The sequence below is a fragment of the Schistocerca nitens genome, chromosome 8, assembly GCF_023898315.1.
Source record: "Schistocerca nitens isolate TAMUIC-IGC-003100 chromosome 8, iqSchNite1.1, whole genome shotgun sequence".
In the NCBI taxonomy this organism is placed as follows: Eukaryota; Metazoa; Arthropoda; class Insecta; order Orthoptera; family Acrididae; genus Schistocerca; species Schistocerca nitens.
Genome location: NC_064621.1, coordinates 235,399,983 through 235,423,767, shown reverse-complemented (window position 1 = coordinate 235,423,767; position 23,785 = coordinate 235,399,983). Strand labels below are relative to the sequence as shown.

Sequence of the window (23,785 nt, the reverse complement as noted above, 5' to 3'; positions counted from 1 at the left end):
TTAATTATTTTTGCTTAAAACAAGAACTTGGCGCTCACTCAGCTGTTAATCAACTTTTTCACAATAAAATTTAACTTTTAATTGCTACCTATCACACATATTACTTGATATTAGACAATGCTTACTATTGGTAGAATACAGGCTACTCTGCATTGTTCGATTTCACTTGATAATTTAGAAACAAAACCTCAGATCACAAAATATTCAATTGTCTGGGTAAAGAGAGCATAAAAGAACAAACTATTTCATACCATCACTTTATTTTATGAAAATTGACTGTTTAATGCAGAGCTATGAACCTATAATGTTCACACCCAGTTAATTACTGGAGGAAAATTAGGCTAGGAGAAATGCAAGTAAACATCCAGAACTGATGGTGAATCATTCACAACAAGAAAACAACTTTTCTTTGTCAAAATAGAGCCAGTATAGAAAATAAGAAATGGATCCTTTCCAATTGAAATACATTTCCTTGCACTGCAGTTCTTTTGTAACTTCCTCTGCTGTTGTTTGTACAAGACTCTCAGAGCTTAATAAGTATTCACACAGTGCTTCTCATTCTTTTCTTACCAGTGTCCCCATGTCCTCAGGTGCAATATAAGCACAGATCAGTGTGATTTTGTGATTTCTATCACTGTTTAGCTCTCATATCCAGTTGCATAATACTGTTGTGCGTACTTGCTTTGTCACTGCAACTGTTCTTGCTTCTTTTTCTTTTCCACCATCATGCCTTCTAGTCATTAGTTGTTACTGTTTTGGCAGATGGTAAGTCAATGATGATCTCTCATAAAAAAAAGGTTTGATGATGTGATGACTGTCAGATTATTATGTCAAACAATGGAAAATCCAGTATGGAATGTAACTACTAACTGGTTTCAGTTGCCTGAGATTGCAGTCGTGTTGTGAGTTGCATTTGCTTGTGTGTGTGTGTGTGTGTGTGTGTGTGTGTGTGTGTGTGTGTGTCATCTATTGTTGATGAAGGCCTTACTGTTCGAAAGCTTTATTTGTGACATTCTTTTTGTTGTGCCCATCTGCAACTTAGCATCTCTGCTATATGGTAATTGTCAGATTATAATGTGACGACTGTCAGATTCAGTGCAGCTACTCTCCATGTACTAATGTTTGTAATGTTTACAGTTGCTGCAATTGTTTGTATTGGTGTTTGCCATTAAAGTTATCTATGTGAAATAAATTTTTCATTAGACATTTGTTACTTGCAGAAATTTCAAAATGTCTGAGTTATTTTTAAAAATGGTAATGTAACTTCACTGTGGAAACTTATACTGTCAGGAGTCAGATTACAGATATGTAAAATAAAGCTGAACCACAGTTTGCTGTTTCCATTTTACTTTTGAATTGAAGAATCTTCTGCTACTTTTCTCCATTTTTGCCTTAAATTTCTTCAAATTGTAGTTTCTGTTATGTACTAAATGATTTAGGTTTTAATGTTTCTTGCAGGATCTTATGGGTGTGGGACTGAGTGCACCTTTGACTGCTTACAAGACAATTTATGTGTTGCCTATGATGACAATAAAAGAGGACAAAGGCACAGGTGTGGTAACAAGTGTTCCATCAGACTCTCCAGATGATTATGCAGCTCTTGGGGATCTGAAACGGAAACAGCCATTTCGGGAAAAATATGGCATTGAAGATCATATGATTTTCCCCTTTGACCCTGTAAGTTCATTTTCTTGTATAAGAATTGGTATTTTGTGCACTTCAAATAATTTTATTTACGAAATTATTATTACACATTCTTCAATATATCTTATAAATTACATTGTATTTTAAAGAAATTGTGAAAGTCAGTTTGTCATAAACACATTTATGCTATGTAAAATAAGAGAAAGGCAACCACTCATCTATAGTGTGTACTTGTGCTAGAAAAAGAGGTAGCTCGTGAAAGCTAATGTGAATGCTGTTCACTGTTATGTTTTTCTGTTCCTCGCACTTCTATCTGCTATAGACATGTGGTTGCGTTTCCCTTATTTTGCGTATTGCTCCATTCAGGAATTTCCATTATAGTTATATACACATTTATGATACATTTTCCTGATGTTATTTTCCCATTTAATGCCCTGTTTTGATTTAAGTGGGTTTGCATTGCTTTCTAATTACATTTGTATGCTGAACAGAATAGATTTCAGACCCTGGATACAACTCTACATCGGTGGAACAAAATTATGACATATATCTTAACAGTATTTGGTAATACATGAATTACTGAGAGGCTTCTTGTGTGAAAATAAAAAAAAAAAGAGTGTAGGGGTATTTTGACACCATTGTAGACAGGAACTGACACTTAGACACTTAAAAATGGCTGTTGAATTATCTACTTTAAGGACTTCATTGGCAGAAAATTGTGACTTGAAGTGAATAAATGTTGTACAAAAGATCTGACAAAGTAGAAATGTAATTGATGCTTTAAATTTGTGTATTTACTAAATATGTTCAGTTAGCAGAGGTTGCCTTCAAAGTAGGACCTATTTAGGGCCACGCCTCTTAATTATTTCATCTACTGCTCAGAATCAATCTGCATGTTAGTCTCCATGTGGCTAAACAGGTTATCTGTGGAGATTTTGATGAAAGGTGTTATTGTTACTCTCATTTCTTTTTATTTTTTAATTTTAAGTAACAGACACACATCATAGCTAGTAGTATATAAGAAAAATTTGTGTTCTGTTACTGGATGGTTAGTGATTTCAGAAATGCAAATAGTCAATAGAAGAAATAAACCTGAAGTTGGGAGGTATTACATCTTTATTAAAACTGATAGCATGCCCAGTGTCATACTTTTTATACAATGGTTCACTTAATGACAACGCCCGGGTTCCCGGGTTCGATTCCCGGCGGGGTCAGGGATTTTCTCTGCCTCGTGATGGCTGGGTGTTGTGTGCTGTCCTTAGGTTAGTTAGGTTTAAGTAGTTCTAAGTTCTAGGGGACTGATGACCATAGATGTTAAGTCCCATAGTGCTCAGAGCCACTTAATGACATTTAAAATAGCTATGGACTTCTAAGTGTGAAAATTCAAAGTATCTTGGTGAGGCTTTTCCACCTATAATTTCTCTCCTTTGTAGGATCTAATTGGGGGAAAGATATTAATTTTACAAATTGGATTTACTCTCCTGCGCCTTTTGCTTGTGTTCTGTGTTTCATGAAAAGGTAGATTGCCACTAACTGTGAAGGTGGCATGTTAAACGGCAGACAGCCACAATTAAGACACTCCATCTTGGAGTTTTCATTGTTTAAACTTGACATATTACATCTTTGTAAGATTTGTTGACATTATGATAAGAAATATTCTGTATTACCTTGTAAAACAAATATTCAGAAGTGAATCTACATTTCTTTTATCCTAGAAATTCCATCTTGTAACATTCATAAATAGTATGTATGAATTGTTTTTGAAGAGAATGGAAAAGAGAGTGATGAGGGCACTACAGTAAGTTTTTGTGGGATGACTAAAATCTGATTGGGGAAAATTATTCACGGAAATGTATGTTTAGAACTTGATGGGGCATGTGAGAATAGAATTACCAACACCAGTCAAACTGTGCTTTTAACGAAGAGGAAAATAGTGGTTGAAAGTGGAGACTGATTGCTGATATTGCTAGGTATAGCATATGTTTCTTTGCATCAATAAATAAAATATTTTTCTGTGTGTTTCACAAAGTTCCTCCCTAGTACAAACATAAGCCCTCTTAAAACACTCCCAGCGCACATCTCACAGTGGCCGAAGCTCACAGAAGTTGCTGAAATGGATTTGATTTAAAGCATATATATATATATATATATATATATATATATATATATATATATATATATATATATATATATATTTTAATACCTCATTTTAATTTACCACAGATTCCAGTTATTGAAGTACCAGAATATGGCCAACTTACAGCAGTGACTTTGTGTGAGCAATTGAAAGTGCAGAGTCAGAATGACCATGAAAAACTTCAACAAGCTAAGGAATTGGCATATCTCAAAGCCTTCTATGATGGGGTATGTAGTTATCAGGGTATTTGATGAAAAGTGGAAATGGTTGCAAAATAAATTTTGTACTAAACATATCCTGGAAATTTTAACAGATTATGGTGGTTGGTGACTTTAAAGGGAAGAGAGTTCAGGATGTGAAGAAACTGATACAGAAGCAAATGGTAGACTCTTCACAAGCTGTCATTTATTACGAACCAGAGAAACAAGTGATCTCCAGGTGACTTTCCAACTCATTGTTATACTTTTTTTTATAAGCTTTGAATTACTGGCCATAATCTTTGTCAGCTTCTTTTAAAATAATAACTATTTTATAGTGACACAGCTAGTTACTTCACTGGTTTCCTCATAGTAAAGAAAAATCGAAAGTATGGTATTAACTTGCGGGAAACTTAACTTAAAGATCATTAAGTCTGTTGTTACCACAGTACTTTTGTATAAAATAATTACATGCAACTTACAGTGTTGAACTCAGCTTGTCATAGCTGATAACTCCGTGTTTGTGAGCAGAATAATTGTGATATTGAGAAATTAAAACTGGCATAGTCAACTTTGCTTAACAGCATAGAGGTTCTGATCCATTGAACAAATTAGTAGGACAATGTCTGTAATGACTAAACCTGATGAAACCACACTTAAAGATTGCACACGCAGAAACTGTTCCAAACTCATCACGAATCGTGTAGTAAACAAGTAATACACAAAACCAATCCAACCAACACAAATACGGATTTATACATAAACCTCTGCACGGAACATCTAATGTAAGTAGTACAAAGTAAGTGAACATAGTGAGCATGAGTCAGCATTGCTCCGCATGCATATTGTATAGACATGGATTGCCAGTAGAGGACATTGCAGAGACGCGACATGTGCACACTTCCTAAGGCAGCATCTAATGGCTGGCCTACACTGATAGAGTTGGCAGATGATTCAAGTACACACACTCTAGTAGCAGGATACACCATTGCTGAATTTATAGAAAACATTTGTTCATGTCCCCTTAGTGTCTGTAGTGTGATTCTATTTTGCTATAGTCTGTAAAATGGTTATCTTGCATGTACTTGGGAAGCTGTGCTGGTGGTAGATAAGCAATGAATAACATCCCCCCCCCTCTTGAAAGCTAATTTCAGCATCGAGCTGCTCCTAAACACAGCTCATTTAATCACTTAGAAGCTGCTGTTTATATATTTGTAGTTCTGATGCTAGTACTTTAACTAAGAAATTATTATTACTGTCAAAATACAGACATTTTAATGCTTTAATGGCTATGCTTAGAATTTTTAGAATGAAGTTTATAGTGTGATTTAATCTTGTGATCATGTGTGTTCCTTGATATCAAGCAGTACTCTCTCTGTTTCGCATGATATTTTGATTTCGTTCTAACCCAGAGTCGATGAGCATTTGATCTACTTCTTGCAGGCTAACGTCTTAGGATAACAATTTTCAAAATAGACTATGATCGTGTTAGAGGTACATTATATTTTTCATTAACACCAAGTGTGTTGTGTATATCTGTGTAGTCTTGTATTTTGCAAATGTCTAAATTGCCTATTGAATTTCTCAATTCCTTTTGCATCCATTAGCATTGTAGTTTTTCATTTCATTCTATTTGTCATACACCCTGTCATTAAATGTCAGTGATTGGCCTAGGCTAGGAATTACATTAGGACTTCTCAGTATCGATCCATCTATGTCAATGTAGTCAGGAATAATAAATGATGTTGTGATCTTCAGTCCAAAGAGTGGTTTGATGCAGCTCTCCGCACTACTCTGACCTGTGCAAGCCTCTTCATCTTTGAGTAACTACTACACCCTACATCCCTCTGAATATGCTTACTGTAGTCATCTCTTGGGTTCCCTGTACGGTTTTTACCTGCCATGCTTACCTCCAGTAATAAATTGGTGATCCCTTGATGCCTCAGAATGTGTCCTACCAACCAATCCCTTCTTCTAGCCAAGTTGTGCCACAAATTTCTATTCTCCCCAATTTTATTCACTACCTCCTCATTAGTTACATGCTCTATCCATCTAATCTCGAGCGTTCTTCTGTAGCACCATATTTCAAAAGCTTCTATTCTATTCTCTTCTTGTCTAAACTATTTATTATCCATGTTTCATTTCCATACATGGTTACACTCCATACAAATACTTTGAGAAAGGACTTTGTGACACTTAAATCTGTACTCGATGTTAACAAATTTCTCTTCTTCAGAAACACTTTTCTTTTCTTTCCATTCCAGTCTACATTTTATATTCTCCCTAACTCAACCATCATGAGGTATTTTGCTCCCCAAATAGCAAAATTCATCTGTTACTTTACATTTCTCATTTCCTAATCTAATTCCCTCAGCATCACCTGATTTAATTCGACTATGTTCCATTATCCTCATTGTGCTTTCGTTGATGTTCATCTTATATCCTCTTTTCAAGACACTGTCCATTCCATTCAACTGCTTGTCCAAGTCCTTTGCTGTCTCTGACAGAATTACAATGTCATCAGCAAAACTCAGTTTTTACTTCTTCTCCCTGGACTTAAATCCCCACTCCAGATTTTTCTTTTGTTTCCTTTACTGCTTGCTCGATATACAGATTGAAGAACATCAGGAATAAGTTACAACCCTGTCTCACTCCCTTCTCAATCACTGCTTTCTTTTGGTGCCCCTCAGCTTATAACTGCCATCTGGTTTCTATACAAATAGCCTTTCATTCCATGTATTTACTCCTGCCAACTTTAGAATTTGAAAGAGAGTATTCCAGTCAACATTGTCAAAATCTTTCTCTAAGTCTACAAATGCTGTAAATGTAGGTTTGCCTTTCCTTATCTTTTAGGAAAAGGCATAGGGTCAGTATTGCCTCGCCTGTTCCTACGTTGCTCCTGAATCCAAACTGAGGTCAGCTTCTACCAGTTTTTCCATTCTTTTGTAAAGGATTCATGTTAGTATTTTGCAACTGTGACTTATTAAACTGATAGTTTGATAATTTTCGTATCTGTCAGCACCTGGTTTCTTTGCAATTGGAATTATTATATTCTTCTTGAAGGTTGAGGGTATTTTGCCTGTCTCATACATCTTGCTCACCTGATAGAAGAGTTTTGTGATGACTGGCACTCCCAAGGCAATCAGTAGGTCTAACGGAATGTAGTCTACTCCCGGGGCCTTGTTTCGACTAAAGTCTTTCAGTGCTTTGTCAAATTCTTCACACAGTATTGTAACTCTGTTCTCATCTCCTTCTATGTCCTCTTACATTTTGGTAATACTGCCCTCAAGTACATCTGCCTTGTATAGGCCCTCTGAATACTCATTCCACCTTTCTGTGCTTTCCCTTCTTTGCTTAAAACCGGTTTTCCACCTAAGCTCATGATATTCATATAGGTGTTCTCTTTTTTCCAAAGGCCTCTTTAATTTTACTGTTGGAAGCAACTATCTCACCTCTGATGATATGCTTCTACATCCCTATGTTTGTCCTCCAGCCATTGCTGCTTAGCAGTTTTGCATTTCCTGTCGATCTCACTTTTAGATATTTGTATTCCCTTTTGCCTGCATCATATATTGCATTTTTATATTTTCTCCTTTCATTGATTAAATTCAATGTCTTCAGTTACCAAAGGATTTCTACAAACCATCGTCCTTTTACTTACTTGATACTCTGCTGCCTTTATATTTCATCCCTCGAAGCTACCCATTCTTCTTCTACTTTATTCCTTCCCCTTTTCTTGTCGATCATTCCCTAATGTTCCCTTTGAAACCCTCTACAACTTCTGGTTCTTTCAGTTTATCCAGGTCCCATCTCTGTAAAGTCCTGCCTTTTTGTAGTTTCTTCAGTTTTAATCTGTGGGTCATAACCAGTAACACCTGCCCCTGGAAAAGTCTTGCAACTTAAAACCTGGTTCCAGAATTTCTGTCTTATCATTATATAATCAATCTGAAGCCTTTTGGCATCTCCAGGTCTCTTCCACATGTACAAGTTTCTTTCATGATTCTTACACCTAGTGTTAGCTACGATTGAATTATGCTCTGTGCAGAATTGCACCAGTCAGTTCCCTCTTTCATGCCTTTCCCCCAGTCCATATTCACGTACCACTTTTCCGTCTCTTCGTTTTCCTATTATCGAATTCCCGTCCCCCACGACTGTTAAATTTTCATCTACCGCGACTATCTGAATAATTTCATTTATCTCATCATACATTTCCTCTTTCTTCTCCCCATCTGTGGAGCTAGCTGGCATATAAACTTGTACAACTGTGGTAAGCATGGGCTTCGTGTCTTGGCTAGAATAATCTGTTTACTGGTAGCTTATCCATGTTCCTATTTTTTTTATTGATTATTAAACCTACTTCTGCATTACCCCTATTTGATTTTGGATTTATAACCCTGTATTCACCTTACCTGAAGTCCTGTTCCTCCTGCTGCTGAACTTCACTAATTTCCACTAGATCTATCTTTAACCCATCCATTACTCTTTTTAAATTTCCTAACCTCTTTTTTTGTCATGTCATCAGTCTACTGACTGGTTTGATGGGCCCCGCCATGAATTCCTTTCCTGTGCTAACCTCTTCATCTCAGAATAGCACTTGCAACCTACGTCCTCAATTATGTGCTTGACGTATTCCAATCTCTGTCTTCCTGTACAGTTTCTGCCCTCTACAGCTCCCTCTAGTACCATGGAAGTCATTCCCTCATGTCTTAGCAGATGTCCTATCATCCTGTCCCTTCTCCTTATCAGTGTTTTCCACATATTCCTTTCCTCTCCGATTCTGCGTAGAACCTCCTCATTCCTTACCTTATCAGTCCACCTCAACATTCGTCTATAGCACCACATCTCAAATGTTACGATTCTCTTCTGTTCCGGTTTTCCCACAGTCCATGTTTCACTACCATACAGTGCTGTACTCCAGACGTACATTCTCAGAAATTTCTTCCTCAAATTAAGGCCGGTATTTGATATTAGTAGACTTCTCTTGGCCAGAAATGCCTTTTTTGCCATAGCGAGTCTGCTTTTGATGTCCTCCTTGCTCCGTCCGTCATTGGTTATTTTACTGCCTAGGTAGCAGAATTCCTTAACTTCATTGACTTCGTGACCATCAATCCTGATGTTAAGTGTCTCACTGTTCTCATTCCTACTACTTCTCATTACCTTCATCTTTCTCCGATTTACTCTCAAACCATACTGTGTACTCATTAGACTGTTCATTCCATTCAGCAGATCATTTAATTCTTCTTCACTTTCACTCAGGATAGCAATGTCATCAGCAAATCGTACCATTGATATCCTTTCACCTTGTATTTTAATTCCACTCCTGAACCTTTCTTTTATTTCCATCATTGCTTCCTCGATGTACAGATTGAAGAGTAGGGGCGAAAGGCTACAGCCTTGTCTTACTCCCTTCTTAATACGAGCACTTCGTTCTTGATCGTGCACTCTTATTATTCCCTCTTGGTTGTTGTACATATTGTATATGAGCCGTCTCTCCCTATAGCTTACCCCTACTTTTTTCAGAATCTCGAACAGCTTGCACCATTTTATATTGCCGAACGCTTTTTCCAGGTCGACAAATCCTATGAAAGTGTCTTGATTTTTCTTTAGCCTTGCTTCCATTATTAGCCGTAATGTCAGAATTGCCTCTCTCGTCCCTTTACTTTTCCTAAAGCCAAACTAATCATCACCTAGCGCATTCCCAATTTTCTTTTCCATTCTTCTGTATATTATTCTTGTAAGCAGCTTCGATGCATGAGCTGTTAAGCTGATTGTGCGATAATTCTCACACTTGTCAGCTCTTGCCGTCTTCGGAATTGTGTGGATGATGCTTTTCCGAAAGTCAGATGGTATGTCGCCAGATTCATATATTCTACACACCAACGTGAATAGTCGTTTTGTTGCCACTTCCCCCAATGATTTTAGAAATTCTGATGGAATGTTATCTATCCCTTCTGCCTTATTTGACCGTAAGTCCTCCAAAGCTCTTTTAAATTCCGATTCTAATACTGGATCCCCTATCTCTTCTAAGTCGACTCCTGTTTCTTCTTCTATCACATCAGACAAATCTTCACCCTCATAGAGGCTTTCAATGTATTCTTTCCACCTATCTGCTCTCTCCTCTGCATTTAACAGTGGAATTCCCGTTGCACTCTTAATGTTACCACCGTTGCTTTTAATGTCACCAACGGTTGTTTTGACTTTCCTGTATGCCGAGTCTGTCCTTCCGACAATCATATCTTTTTCGATGTCTTCACATTTTTCCTGCAGCCACTTCGTCTTAGCTTCCCTGCACTTCCTATTTATTTCATTCCTCAGCGACTTGTATTTCTGTATTCCTGATTTTCCCGGAACATGCTTGTACTTCCTCCTTTCATCATTCAACCTACCTGTCCAATTAAGGGATCTGATGTTCCAGGCTCTGATCCATTGAACACCAGTTTTCTTCTGATAACAACATCCTCCTAGGTAGTCTCGGCCCAGAGATCCAAATGGGGGACTATTTTACCTCCAGAATATTATATCCAAAAGGATGCCATCATCATTTAACCATACAGTAGAGCTGCATGCTCTCAGGGAAAAATTGCGGATGTAGTTTTCCCTTGCTTTCAGCTGTTCACAGCACAACAAGGCCATTTTGGTTAATGTTGCAAGACCAGATCAGTCAATCATCCAGACTGTTGCCCATGCAACTACTGGAAAGGCTGCTGCCACTCTTCAGGAACCATACGTTTGTCTGACCCCTCAACAGATACCCATCCGTTGCGGTTGCACCTATGGTATGCCTATCTGTGTTGCTGAGGCTCACAAGCCTTCTCACCATTGGCCAGGCCCATGGTTCAAGTACTGCTATTTCCTAAAACTCTTTTTGCAAAGTGTGTGAGAGAGTTAGATTACGTTTACACAAAGGACTTGAGCATAGCTCTAAGATAAATAGTTTGTAAAAAGAGTTACTACATTCATAAATTTTTTCCTCTCAGTGTTACCTCATTCTGCTTGGAAGTTAAGAATTTTAATAATGCACCAAACTGTTTCATGGTTAACTCCGTTACCCAGTGGAGCTTGTATATTGTGTCTTTTATTATTAACTTTTGCAGCACAAACTTTGATATGCTGAACACTGCAGAATCCGATGGTATCAATGTTTACATAGTTGTATCCCTTCTTGATGCGAGTGACAACTGCTTCTGTCTCCATGCCTGACTTGCAGTAACTAGATGTTGAGGTGTGATATCCATCCAAAATCAGCGTTTCCATTTTAGGACTCAAATGATTTTTTGAAAATATGCTTTTTACATTACAATTTATGTAGACAAATCAGAAGTTAATTGATTTTGATTTTTTTTTAACCTTTTAATATTTGGATGCAAGAAGTGTACTTTAACTTACTTTTATCTTCAAATATTTCAGGTTCATAATTTTCAGTTATATTTACTCTTTTTAATACTGTTCAAGTCAGTAAACCTGTTCATACACAAGAGCTACAATTCAGTTTATTAATGTAACTTGAAGTTTCATAATGATTCAGTCACAAAAATCAGGACAGAGCAAAAAATGCCAACCCCCTCAAGGTGCCGCCCCTATACCCATGCCTAGTGAGCCTGTATGTAAATCCACCACTGGTGGTCTCCTTTAATCTGAAAGAGAATATAGATTTTGATGGTAGTTCTTGTTTACATAAACACTGTGACCAAAAAACACTTTACAAATGTCAAATTTCGTTTTTAAGGCTTATTTAAACTAGCAAGTTGTTTAACGATATTAAAAATTTTTGTCATTTGTAAGCACAGTTATTTTTCTTGATCAAAGACTCTAAAATACCATGGAAGAATCCCACTTAATTCATCAGTTTTCAGGCCTCTACATTCACTACAATGAAGCCATCGTCACAACAATTACACCACATATCTACACATCAGAACTAAGCACTTCAAACTCATATGTGAGAGCAAACTGTCATTGCACCTTACACAATATTTGAACATTAATGTTGCTCACAGACACTTGTAATGTGATTTGAGGCATTGTTGCTGGAGCTGGTCATTGTCACCAACATGTACAAAAGGCAGTCAGAGTGTTTTGGGACCTCCATAAGCAACTGGATAGTGCTGTACCGCAAAGTAAATCACATTATGCAGAAAGTGGTAACATTTCAACTAATGTTGTACTGCAATGTTGTTTGAATATTGTGAAAAGTCAGACAAAAATATTTTTGTAGAAGTGTACTGTATCTGTTAACGAATGGAAGGTGTTGTTTGCTCAACGTGTTTATGTAAACAAGAACTATCATCAAAATATTTGTGACTGAATCATTACGAAACTTCAAGTTACATTAATAAACTGACCTGTAGCTTGTTTATAAACAGGTTTACTGACAAGAACAGTTTGCAAAAATGTTGTAAACTTATACATAAAATAATGAAAAATCAGTACTTTAGTTCTGGCCACATGTGTATGATTAACCATCACCCAATGTCAAGTGCAATTGGTTATTTTCATTTAAGGACTTTCAGAATACACAAGTGTATTTATGGGTTCCTGGTATGTTATTTGTGACTCAACTTGCTACTGACATAATTAACACTTTCAGGTAAGATCTGTTGCAGAGCGAACATTGAATGGTTGCAGCCTATGTACTGTCAGAAGCTGAGTGACCGATGTAAACTGTATCATGCTCAAGCTGGACATTCATGAACATTCAAATATACCATCCATATTTTATTTCATAATGTGCCCTGTACAGGTATTGGCAACATGGTCATATGTGATAATAAAAACAGTACCTATGTAAAACTCAGTATGAAAGGATCTGAAACATGTTTGTTGTAAAGAGTGGGAGTCTGTTGATACGTTGCTGTTAACACTGAAGTTGTATACCATGTCGAGCGTACAGTTGTTAAGTAAAAAGAAAAATAAAATACAGTTGCATAGAGATTAATCAGTTTCTGGATTGTGAAAATTTTAGGCCTAGAGGTGCGCCTGCACCTGCATATTTAAAAAAATGCAGATTAGCACTTGAAATCTTCAATTACTCTACTAGACAGAAAGCTAATGTTCGTATTGAAAACAAAAGGTTAAATACTACCCTTAATACTTATGAAAAAGACTTGATTTGCCTACAGGAAATCATTGCAAACTTACTCATTGAAAAAAATGAAATTATAGAATTGAGTGTACTGTGTGTGAATTACTGCTTTGTCTGGAATTAATTGATTCTGAAAAAGCTTTTGACTCAGCTAAACCAAAATCTGTACTAATGCTCCTAGGAAAAAACAAGCTATTGATTTAACCTATGTTAGCATACTGAATCCAGATAATTGGAAACTCAGAATGGAGAGTGTCTGGCAAGGAGATTCCATATTACTAAAATTATTCTCAGCAGTCTTTGAAGTAGTTTCCAAACCCTTAACATGGCTAAAAAAGAAGGAACTTATTCTATGAGAACATAACTGAACTGCCTTAATTTTGCTGATGGCAGTTTGTGATACTAATAAACTACAGCAGCTTGACAGAGCGAGTGTGAAAATAGGCCTCAAAATCAGTTGTAATTAAACTAAGCTACACAACCAACACATCAGAAATGAAATATTACTAAACTATCAGTGAATTCTTACAGCCAATGATGATGATTAAATTTAAAGCATCATAATATACAGGGTGCTTCATGAAGATATGCAAATTCTTTAATATGTTTTTCTACAAGTAAAACTAAAGAAAAAGTTCATATTAAAATAAGTCTGCAAATGTTTGGTTACGGAGTTACGGTTAATAAAAGATTTTGCCTGAAATTTAGCAAATTTGCATTTTGCCTGAAATTTAGCAAATTTGCTAATATGAAGCCGTCATAAAACTGTATGAGATTAAAATAAACTGTGATTTCCATTTATTTTGTTGTTATTGGTGTGGTGAATGTAATAAAACGTGCCAGATGTGTATCTGCAGTAGTTTTCCAGAACACCCAGAGAAGCAAAGAAGTGATTTCATAATTTTTTAAATTTATTAACTACTTGGCCCAATTTGTTTTTTAAATTCCAGTCAATTGCACAGTTTCCAACAGAGGTTGTAGAGAATGTATTTTTGGAGACATGATGGTAATAACGTTAACTGAAACTGTAAGAATGTGTCAGATAATCTGCTGTTGTTAATACCATAGCACACACAAATTCATATTAAACCAGAAAAAACTAAGCTCAGTGTTAAGGAAGTTATTTTCTTTCACTGAACAACACAGAAAACTAACTCATTTCAAGATTAGGAAACGTCCGAAACAACTGACTAATAGTTGGAAACAATGACAAAAATATTTCTACATTCTTAATTGATAGTAAACAAATTTATTAATATTATAATCTTTGATTCTCTGGATGTTTTGGAAAACTACTGCAGATACATATCTGGGACATGTTTCATTAGAGACGCTCCGTAGCTAGGTACGGGCTTTTGTTGAAGTTTCGAGAACATACCTTCACCGAGGAGTCAAGCAGTATATTGCTCCCTCCTACTTATATCTCGCGAAGAGACCATGAGGATAAAATCAGAGAGATTAGAGCCCACACAGAGGCATACCGACAATCCTTCTTTCCACGAACAATACGAGACTGGAATAGAAGGGAGAACCGATAGAGGTACTCAAGGTACCCTCCGCCACACACCGTCGGGTGGATTGCAGAGTATGGATGTAGATGTAGATGTAGAGATATACTTAACTGAGTGATACAGATTTTTTACTCTCAGAATTTACAGATTTGGAAAACTGCCACAGAATCATCTAAAATTGTTATCAATGTGAGGAATTGTAGAAACAGTTCCCAAGGTTGTGACGAATCCATTTTTTCATAGTAACCTTTCTTCCAGCAGTGCTAGTCATGAGAGATATGGTTGGAAAGTACGAGAGAAGAAGTGAAGATGGGTTGTGTCATCCCCGGATACGTCAGTCATTGAGCATTGCCTGCAAAAGGCAAATTTCCAGGTTTGAATCTCAGTCCTGCACACAGTTTTAATTTGCCCAGAAGTTTCATAGTTTACATCTACTTCATATGCTGTGCTTTCTATTGTACTGTACACAGTGGAGGGTGCTTTGCACCAGTGTTAGCTGTTTTCTGCACTATTCCATTCTCATAATCAGAGAGAGAAAAATTGCTGTCTGAATGTCTCTGTATGTGCCCTAATCTTTCTTATCACATTCTCACGATACCTGCATAAGATATACAATGGTGACAACAGTAATCTTGTACTGCCTTCATCAAATACTTACTCTAAATTTATCAAAATGTGTTATGCAAGGACAAAATTCCCTTTCTTCCAAAGATTCCCATTTAGATTCTCTGAGCAGTTCTCTTAATATTTTCGTGTGGGCTATAACAATCTAGTGTATCATCGAATTAGTTCTATGTCTGTTGACATGTTCACTTGTTAAGAACTTATGTGCTGGAACTGTTCTGTAGCACTTGTTGCAGTAGCCTCTTGCATGCTATTTTCTACAACCGAACTCATTACAGAAACAATAAAATTTTAGATGTAGACCTCTCACTTAGCTCTCAGAACGGTACACTCCATTCGGCATTGCGTAGAAACCTCACGAACTAGGTTAGCTATCTTCACCATTTCCACCATTTTCTAAAACAAAACTGAGAATGGTCTCAGGATGCGTGCAGTATATGTCATTGGACCTACAGCTGACTGAAACTTGTGCACACATTTGTATCCAGGATGGCCTTTTCTTCTTGGCAGACAATTGTTCTCAAGATACACAAATGGTGCACATTTGATAAATTTCACTCCCATTTCCATAGAAGTGGCTATCATGGGCCTAACAATGGAACAGTTAACAGCTCCTTCCTTTACTGTGGGTGCCCGAACCTCAATAGAGGAGAAACCACTGATCAGGTAGTAGAGGGAAGATCTGCTGGCTCTATCTAATTATCAGCATGAGAAAATGTCTCAAACACACCGTATATTCAGTCTATAAGATGCACCTTAATTTTTAACCACTTTTTTAAAAAGTACCCATTTTACTATTTGTATTATTAGACTACAAAGCTGGACTAAAAAAAAAAGGCTGCTTAGTTTATAAAACCGAACTGACCTTTAAATTCCTCCTCCTCCTCCTCCTCCTCCTCCTCCACCACCACTCCCTCTTCATCATCATCAATGTCCTCTTCATATATGGGATGAGGTGGTCTTCGTTGCCGTTGAGAGCGTTACTTATGCTGGAATTTTTGAAAGGTTTAATAATAATGACTTTTCTGATTCTAGACCATGACTGTTTTATTCACTGACACATTTGTTTGATTGTAGGTCATTTTAAAGCTCCCTTTAATGTGAATTCATGTTGGTGTTTCATCACTTTATTCCATTCCTCTCTCATATACACTTTAAATGGTTTATTTATCAAGACTACAAGAGGTTGTAATTGTGAAGTAAGTCCTCCTGGATTAACAGCAAGCTCTGTATTTCCCTGTCCCAATTTCTCTTTAGCAGTATTTTTCAAATGACTGCTAAACTCATCTAGCACAAGAAGAGAACTCTCCTTCAATAAAGCACCGTTCCTTCTTTCCACATTCTGTTAATCCATAATTTCATACCAGCCTTGTCCACCCAACCCTTGTCATGTACATGAATAACAATACCCGGTGGTATTTCAGAAGGTTTTGGCATTGTTATGCACTTGAAAATGATAATTTGAATTAAGTTTAGTACCATCAGCACAACATCAAAGGACAACAGTTTTGTGCATTTTTTCATGTCCACTTTTTTTTTTTTTTTAACAGATAGTTCTGTTACTCAGCATGTCAAATGTCGGAGGAATTTCATCCATATTTGCTATCTGCATAGTTCCACAGTGGTTTTCTTTTTATTTTGAAAAATAAAGTGATGGACAAATAATATTTTCTCTTCACACTCTTGTGGCATTTTCTGAGATATTTTGGTTGTGGTTTGCTTGCTAAGTCCATGACACTTTCTAAACCTGTAGCACCAAGTAACTCCACCCTTAAAGTCTGTTAAGTTCCACACTAGTGCTAGCTTACAAGTGTGTATTTGAATCATTTTTGTATGAATTCCAATGCCATTTTGGTGTTGTGCTGGAATGCATTTCGATACGTTATCTTCTAGTTTTGGCCATTTTGCATTCAGTCCTCTGTTTGCACATTTAGTCATACTAATTTTTTTTTCAGTTCTTCACTAGCCCACCAATCGCTAATGGTTTTTCCTGTTGGTGGAGGGCCAAAATGCCACTCAGCTGCTCTGTTTCTATATTGCTCTGCACTTGCTATTGATTTTAATTTATAGCCTGTATCATATGAATACCTTTTGTATTTTTCTGTTACGAAACTACCTACTAACAAAAATATTGTACTGTTACAGATAACACAAATTACTTTCAATTCAAGTTCACTAGCACTGTAGACTACAATAACATATAATAGGATAGACAGTGTTTTGGGTTTGTGTTGGCGGGGCAGAAGGGAGACAGTGTTAGCAAGCTTGTGAAACCCAACAACTCATGTTCATTGTATTGGTGCATTGCTGCTGCCAGTTGACTCCAGTGTTGCCAGACAGAGATAGGTTTCCCATAGCATTGAATATATGGTCATTTTTAAGACTGGCAGTAATTTTAAATCAAACACTGGACATTTCACATTAATTTCGAGTATAAAATGCACCTGAATTTTGGACGCAATTTTTCGAAGAAAAAGGTGCGTATTATAGTCCGTAAAATAAGATAATTGTAAGAAGTATGGGTGCTAGCCTTTTGGCCATTAGTGATGTACAGCTTACACTGCAAAACAGCTCCATATCTTGGGACATCTTACCAGCCATCATTGGTGATTCTTTGCAGACCCTATTGGCATTGGGATTAGCTGGCAAGCACAATGGCATATACTCAGCACAACCCCACCTTGCCATTCCATCACTGGCACAATTCACAGTGGCCATTTGAAGCTGGTAGGCTGTTGCTGGCAAAGTTTTCAGCTGTTTGTAAATAACAGGAAACTCCTTCAGCACAATCAATGAAACAAATTTCTTAGCCATATCTAGTCTAGTCAAGCAGTACATTAACAAGAAGAAGCAACTCTAAGAAACTTAATCCACACACTGTACTACATCCCTTTCAAACAACTTCAGAGGGTGGTTTAAAAATTATAAGTTCTGCTGCTGATACAAGCATATCAATTAAAAGCCCGAATTCACCCACCATATACTTACCCCAGATGGTAGCTGTGCAGATATGCAGCAAGCAGTTTTAAGACTTAAAATCACATGACAGAACTGCTAGCTAGAGAGATGCTTCACCACCTTTCATCTTTGTCTTCTCGTCCTCACAATATTTGAATCTCTCTCCTCCTAGAGTCTTAAGTGAGCTGCTCTACCTTTCTAACCTTCCCTAACGTAAACCTCTCAGTGTACGTACTTTTACATGTGACATTTCCCCTGAATGTGTGTGTGTGTGTGTGTGTGTGTGTGTGTGTGTGTGTGTGTGTGTGTGTGGTGTGTGTGTGTGTGTGTGTGTGTGTGTGTTTTCCCAAACTTTTTATTAGTTTTCATAACAAGACATAACCACCTCCGTGACCTGTTCTCTGACAAATTCGTAGACAAAATGTATTTGGGCACCTAGTGTCTGATCTCTCATCCATTCCAACTTACTCTTCATCTCAGATTTGTTTGTTTATTTTTCATTGCAAACTAAACGATCTGCGGAAGGCGTATGACACCACATGGAGGCATCACATCCTTGCTACGTTGCATGCGTGGCGTCTTCGTGGTCGGCTCCCGGCTTTTCTTCAATCCTTTTTATTGCGCCGCTCTTTCCGGGTGCAAGTGGGTGCCGCCTCTAGTTCATCTTATATACAGGAAAATGGGGTCCCGCAGGGCTCGGTGTTGAGCGTCTCGTTATTTCTAGTGGCCATTAATGGTCTGGCTGCAGCCGTGGGGTCGTCGGTGTCTCCTTCTTTGTATGCCAACGACTTCTGCATCTCATTTGGCTCCACGACTATGGGAGTCGCCAAACACAGGCTGCAAGTAGCCGTTCGCAAGGCAGCATCATGGGCTTTGCTCATGGTTTTCAGTTCTCTGCAGCCAAGACTCGAGTTATGCACTTCTGCAGGCGTCGGACGGTCCACCCTCATCCCTAACTTTACCTCAACGGGCACCTGCTTGAAGTGGTGGACACTTGCAGCTTCTTAGGATTCGTGTTTGATGCCCGGCTCACATGGGTTCCTCATGTTACTCAGCTGAAGCAAAAGTGCTGGCGGCACCTCAACACCCTCCGCTGCCTCAGCCACACATCTTGGGGTGCGGATCGCTGCACACTGTTGCGATTGTACAGAGCCCTTGTGCAGTCCAGGCTTGATTATGGGAGCCTGGCCTATGGGTCTGCATCACCCTCAGTGTTGAAGTTGTTAGACCCCATACACCACTGTGGGGTTCGGCTTGCAACTGGCGCCTTTCGTACGAGCCCCGTGGATAGTCTACTGGTGGAGGCCGGGGTTCCCCCGCTGCGGATTCGCCACCACAGACTGCTCGCCGACTATGCTGCCCACGTGCATTGCTCGCCGGGCCATCCCAATCGTCGCCCTGAGCAGCCTCCAGGCCATCGACCGCTGCCATACCTCTTCACCTCTGGTGTCCTCTATTCAGGAGTCTGTTTCCGCCATTGCCCGTTCTGGTCATTCGGTGGTCTTGGTTTGGACGCCAGGTCATGTTGGCATCCCGGGGAACGAACGTGTTGACAGGCTGGCCAAAGGGGCGATCGACGCCCCAGCTTTGGAGATCGGCCTCACGGCTCGCGATCAGCAGCTGGTGTTGCGCCGTAAGGTGCTTGGGATGTGGTCTGCTGAGTGGCGAGGCATGACAGCCCCTAATAAACTGCGGGCTGTCAAGGGGACGACCGATGTGTGGCGCTCCTCCCTGCGGTATTCTTGCAGGGACTCTGTCATCCTGTGTCGGCTCCACATCGGCCATACCTACCTGACGCACGGCCATCTTTTGCGTCAGGAGGATCCCCCCCTGTGTCGGTGTGGGTCCCGGCTGACGGTCGCCCACATCTTGTTAGTGTGTCCCCGACTGCGCACCCTCCGGCAGTCTTTTAATCTCCCGGGCACTTTGCCTTTGGTTTTAAGCGACAATGCCTGCATGGCTGATGACGTTTTAAATTTTATCTGTGGTAGTCCTTTTTATGGTTCAATTTAGGGCAGTCCTGCACCTTCCCCTGTCTGTGTCTTTTGTCCTCACGTCTCTCCATATTTGTTGCTGTTTTGGTGTGTCGTCGGATGGTTGACTCTTTCCCTTTTTTTTGTTCTTGTGGTCAGTCAACCAGTCTCCGGCCATCTTCTTTTCTTCTGTTTCTTTCTGTCTGGTGTTCGTCTGTACTCTTCTTTTCTGTAGTGTTCGTTGCCGCATTTGTGTTCTTTTAGTGCCTGGGGGGGAGTCTCCTCCCCCCTTTGGTTTTTACCTGTTCCGCTGATTTTAGGCTCGCCTGTTTTTGGAATGGGGGACTGATGACCTTCGCTGTTTAGTCCCCCTTACACATCCCAATAACCACCACCACCACCGCAAACTAAACAGTGCAGGACTCCACAAGCAATATCACAAAGAGACGTGATCAAAGCTTTGCTAAGTACTAACACTAGAAATAAGGACATTTACGGGAACAGAGAGAAAAAGAAGTGTGCACTCGAGACATGAGGAAACAATATGTGTCATAACAATATCGGGGAAAACTCAGTTCTTTAAAAGATAAGTTTATGTGTCTTTTGGAAGTGGTTTATTGGTAAAATAGTGTAAAATATCTTCATTGAGTCCATTTGTCTTACTAAGTCATGTGCCAGTTAATAAGCCAAGCACCTTCAAAGTTTTTAAGAAATGGCTCATTTGGATGTTTTCTCACTGTTTGATACTTGTAGTCCTCAGGGAAATGAATAACACCTTGAAACAAAACTAAATTTATCAGGCAAACTGAAAGTTGTCGGTAAATCACTGTAATTTCTTACTTGAAGAGATTTATTTGTTTCGCCACTCATCAATATTTTCATTCTATTGCTGTCTACCTTATGTTGCTGTATGCAGTGTGTTTTTACTGAATATTGGTAGCATACATTAAAATACTTCTGAAGATTAGAAATCAAAAAGTGTCTTCTATTTTTATTTTACTCATTATTCTCTTAATTTTTTTTCAAGCTTTTTTTTTTCTTCCATTGTATTTTATCATTTGCACAATAACAATTACCATTTCTCCATCAAGTTGGAATTTTCATCTATGTGGATGTTTTTTTTTTATGTTGGGTATGTGTTGTAAAATTGTTACATTTTACTCTCAAGTTCTGGGCATACTGCTGCTTCCCAGCTTTGGAACGAAGGTGTGGGCCCCGAAGTCTACATTTAACAGAATGAGAGGGAAATAGGTTCCAAGGATGCTTAGCACAGGTGCTTTTGGAATGGAGAGTAGAAATTGTTTGCTTTGTAGGAAGTGAGTAAGGATGTAAACACACAAGGATTCACTTTAAGAAAAATTTATGTCATCATCATCATCATCATCTCAGCCTAGATATTTTGACAACGTGCTGAGGATGCAGCAATGCTGTAATGGCTAGGCAAGGATAATACCCTCAGGCACCAAGGTGGGGTCGGCATTGCTTTGCTGGACCGTTCTCTTCCATAAATGCCTATCCAGTGCTTCTTTTCTGAGCCAACCTTCCTCCCCTAGGTAGCAGGGGTGCTACCTTGTCTTTCAATCTTAGTTTTGGTCTTCCTCTTTTTTTGATCCTTCGATTTCTAGACTATTTCCCAATAGTTCAACCTTATTCAGATAGGCGTCTTACAGTAACTTTGTATCTCTGCAAATCAAGTAGCATCCCGTACCACTCATTTGTTAGTTCTATCCAGCAGTTCACAGTTCCTGAGCTCTACCTTTTGCCATCTGAGGTGAGCACTCTGCTTGCAGCTAATTACAATAATACACAATCAGAAACGTTAACAACAATGGGAGACAAATACAAGATTGTGATTCTTCTTTATATTCTGACACACAGAAAATATCAACTATTACTCTTTGCAACTCTACAAAGTCATTCACAATAAGAGAGAAGTTTAAGGCAGGGCTTATTCCTCTTTTCACCAACTGAGACATAATCGCGTGTACAAACAGTGATCCAATACTGTAAATTGATTTTTTATTCCAGTCTCTGATCACAAATGAATTCTTTAGATGATGAATGGTTTCAGTCTGTAATGACCATCTTCAGATCTTTTTTACACCATGTCCTAAAGTGATACGGCCATAATGGCATCGTCAAAACACACAAATATAATCAGCATAGTAACGTCACATAGATTTAAAATATGGTGTAGAATAGGCGACATCGTCCACATAGCGATTATTGCCAACTAGCTAGTTACAATAATACATAATCAGATACGTTAACCACAATGGGAAACAAGCAGAGCGCTCATCTCATATGGCAAAAGGAACTGGGAACTGCTGGATAGAACAAACAAATGAGTGGTATGGTGTGCTACTTGATTTGCAGCTAGTGGCCTATTCTACACCATATTTTAAACCTATGTGACATTGCTATGCTGATTATATTTATACGCTTTGATGATGCCATTATGGCCGTATCACTTTAGGACATGGTGTAAAAAAGATCTGAAGACGGTCATTACAGACTGAAACCGGTCATCGTCCAAAGAATTCATTTGTGATCAGAGACTGGAATAAAAAAGCAATTATTCCTCTTTATTTTCTGACACATATAAAATATCAACCATCACCAGTTGCTGCTGCTGCTACTACTATAAACAAACTGTACATAGCTTTTTCTTTACTAACAGGCAGAAAACTCGAGAGATTCTCCCATAGATTTTTTGCCCCCCCTCCTCCCACCCTGCGATTCTTCTGAAAGTATTTCTAAAGATTCTTCCAGAACCTTGCAGAAGGTTTTTGTATGTCCTGGCTGTATGCCAGCGTCTGTTAGTCACCTTGGTGCCTGAGGGTATTATACTTGCCTAGCCATTACAATATTCCTGTATCCTCAGCATGTTGTCAACAAGTGGGACTTCCTAGGTAGCACTGGCCCACTTTCTGATGTTTGTCTCACACCTTGCTTCTGTGTGACTTTAAATATTACTTTAATAAAGTTTTGTCCCCTGTCCTCACAGCCACTTTCTACATTAATAAAATTTGATAGCCATGACAGCTGTTGTAATTGGTATTTTTATTTTGTTTTCCAGATCTGGTGATGAATGTGTAGTTGCTCTTTGTGATCAGTGGTATCTTGACTATGGAGAGAACAACTGGAGAGCACAGGCTGAAGAGTGCCTTGATGTAATGAACACCTTCCATGAAGAAGTTAAGAAAAATTTTCAAGTGACCCTGAACTGGTTACATGAATATGCTTGTTCCAGGACATACGGTTTAGGTAATTTTGGAGAAATATATGTTACACTGAAGAAACTAAAACAAATCTTGTTAGCACGTAATCCCTATGAGTCCCACATTTGTTAAGGAATTAGAGTGAAGAGCTGACAACTGCTCCCAAGGCCTGTGGAAAAGACTACTCACAGTAAGAATTCCATTTCAGTAAAAGTCAGGGCAATCATATCCCTGATCAGTACCAGATATAGGAATTCTAAGGACTAGAATCACTTTTTTAATGAACTTTGCTTAATAATTTACAGTTAAGTTTTGAAAAAGGTGATCACGGCCATTATTGTAACAACATTCAGATAAAGAGTTCCAAAGGTGTTGTAAGTAGGGTGTGGATCTAAAACTGTAAATTGTTCTCTTACATAAATCACAAAGGAATTCTAT

At 38.4% G+C, this 23,785-nt stretch overlaps 1 protein-coding gene across 1 annotated transcript in view; it reads left to right on the top strand.

Moving 5' to 3' along the window:
- Positions 1 to 23,785, top strand: part of LOC126199249 (leucine--tRNA ligase, cytoplasmic) — a 168,122-nt gene that overhangs the window by 104,853 nt on the left and 39,484 nt on the right. Inside the window, exons 7-10 of the mRNA XM_049936044.1 lie at positions 1,459 to 1,677; positions 3,868 to 4,008; positions 4,095 to 4,219; positions 23,206 to 23,393. Of these exons, the coding sequence (XP_049792001.1) occupies positions 1,459 to 1,677; positions 3,868 to 4,008; positions 4,095 to 4,219; positions 23,206 to 23,393 (673 nt within the window). The remainder of the gene's footprint in view (positions 1 to 1,458; positions 1,678 to 3,867; positions 4,009 to 4,094; positions 4,220 to 23,205; positions 23,394 to 23,785) is intronic.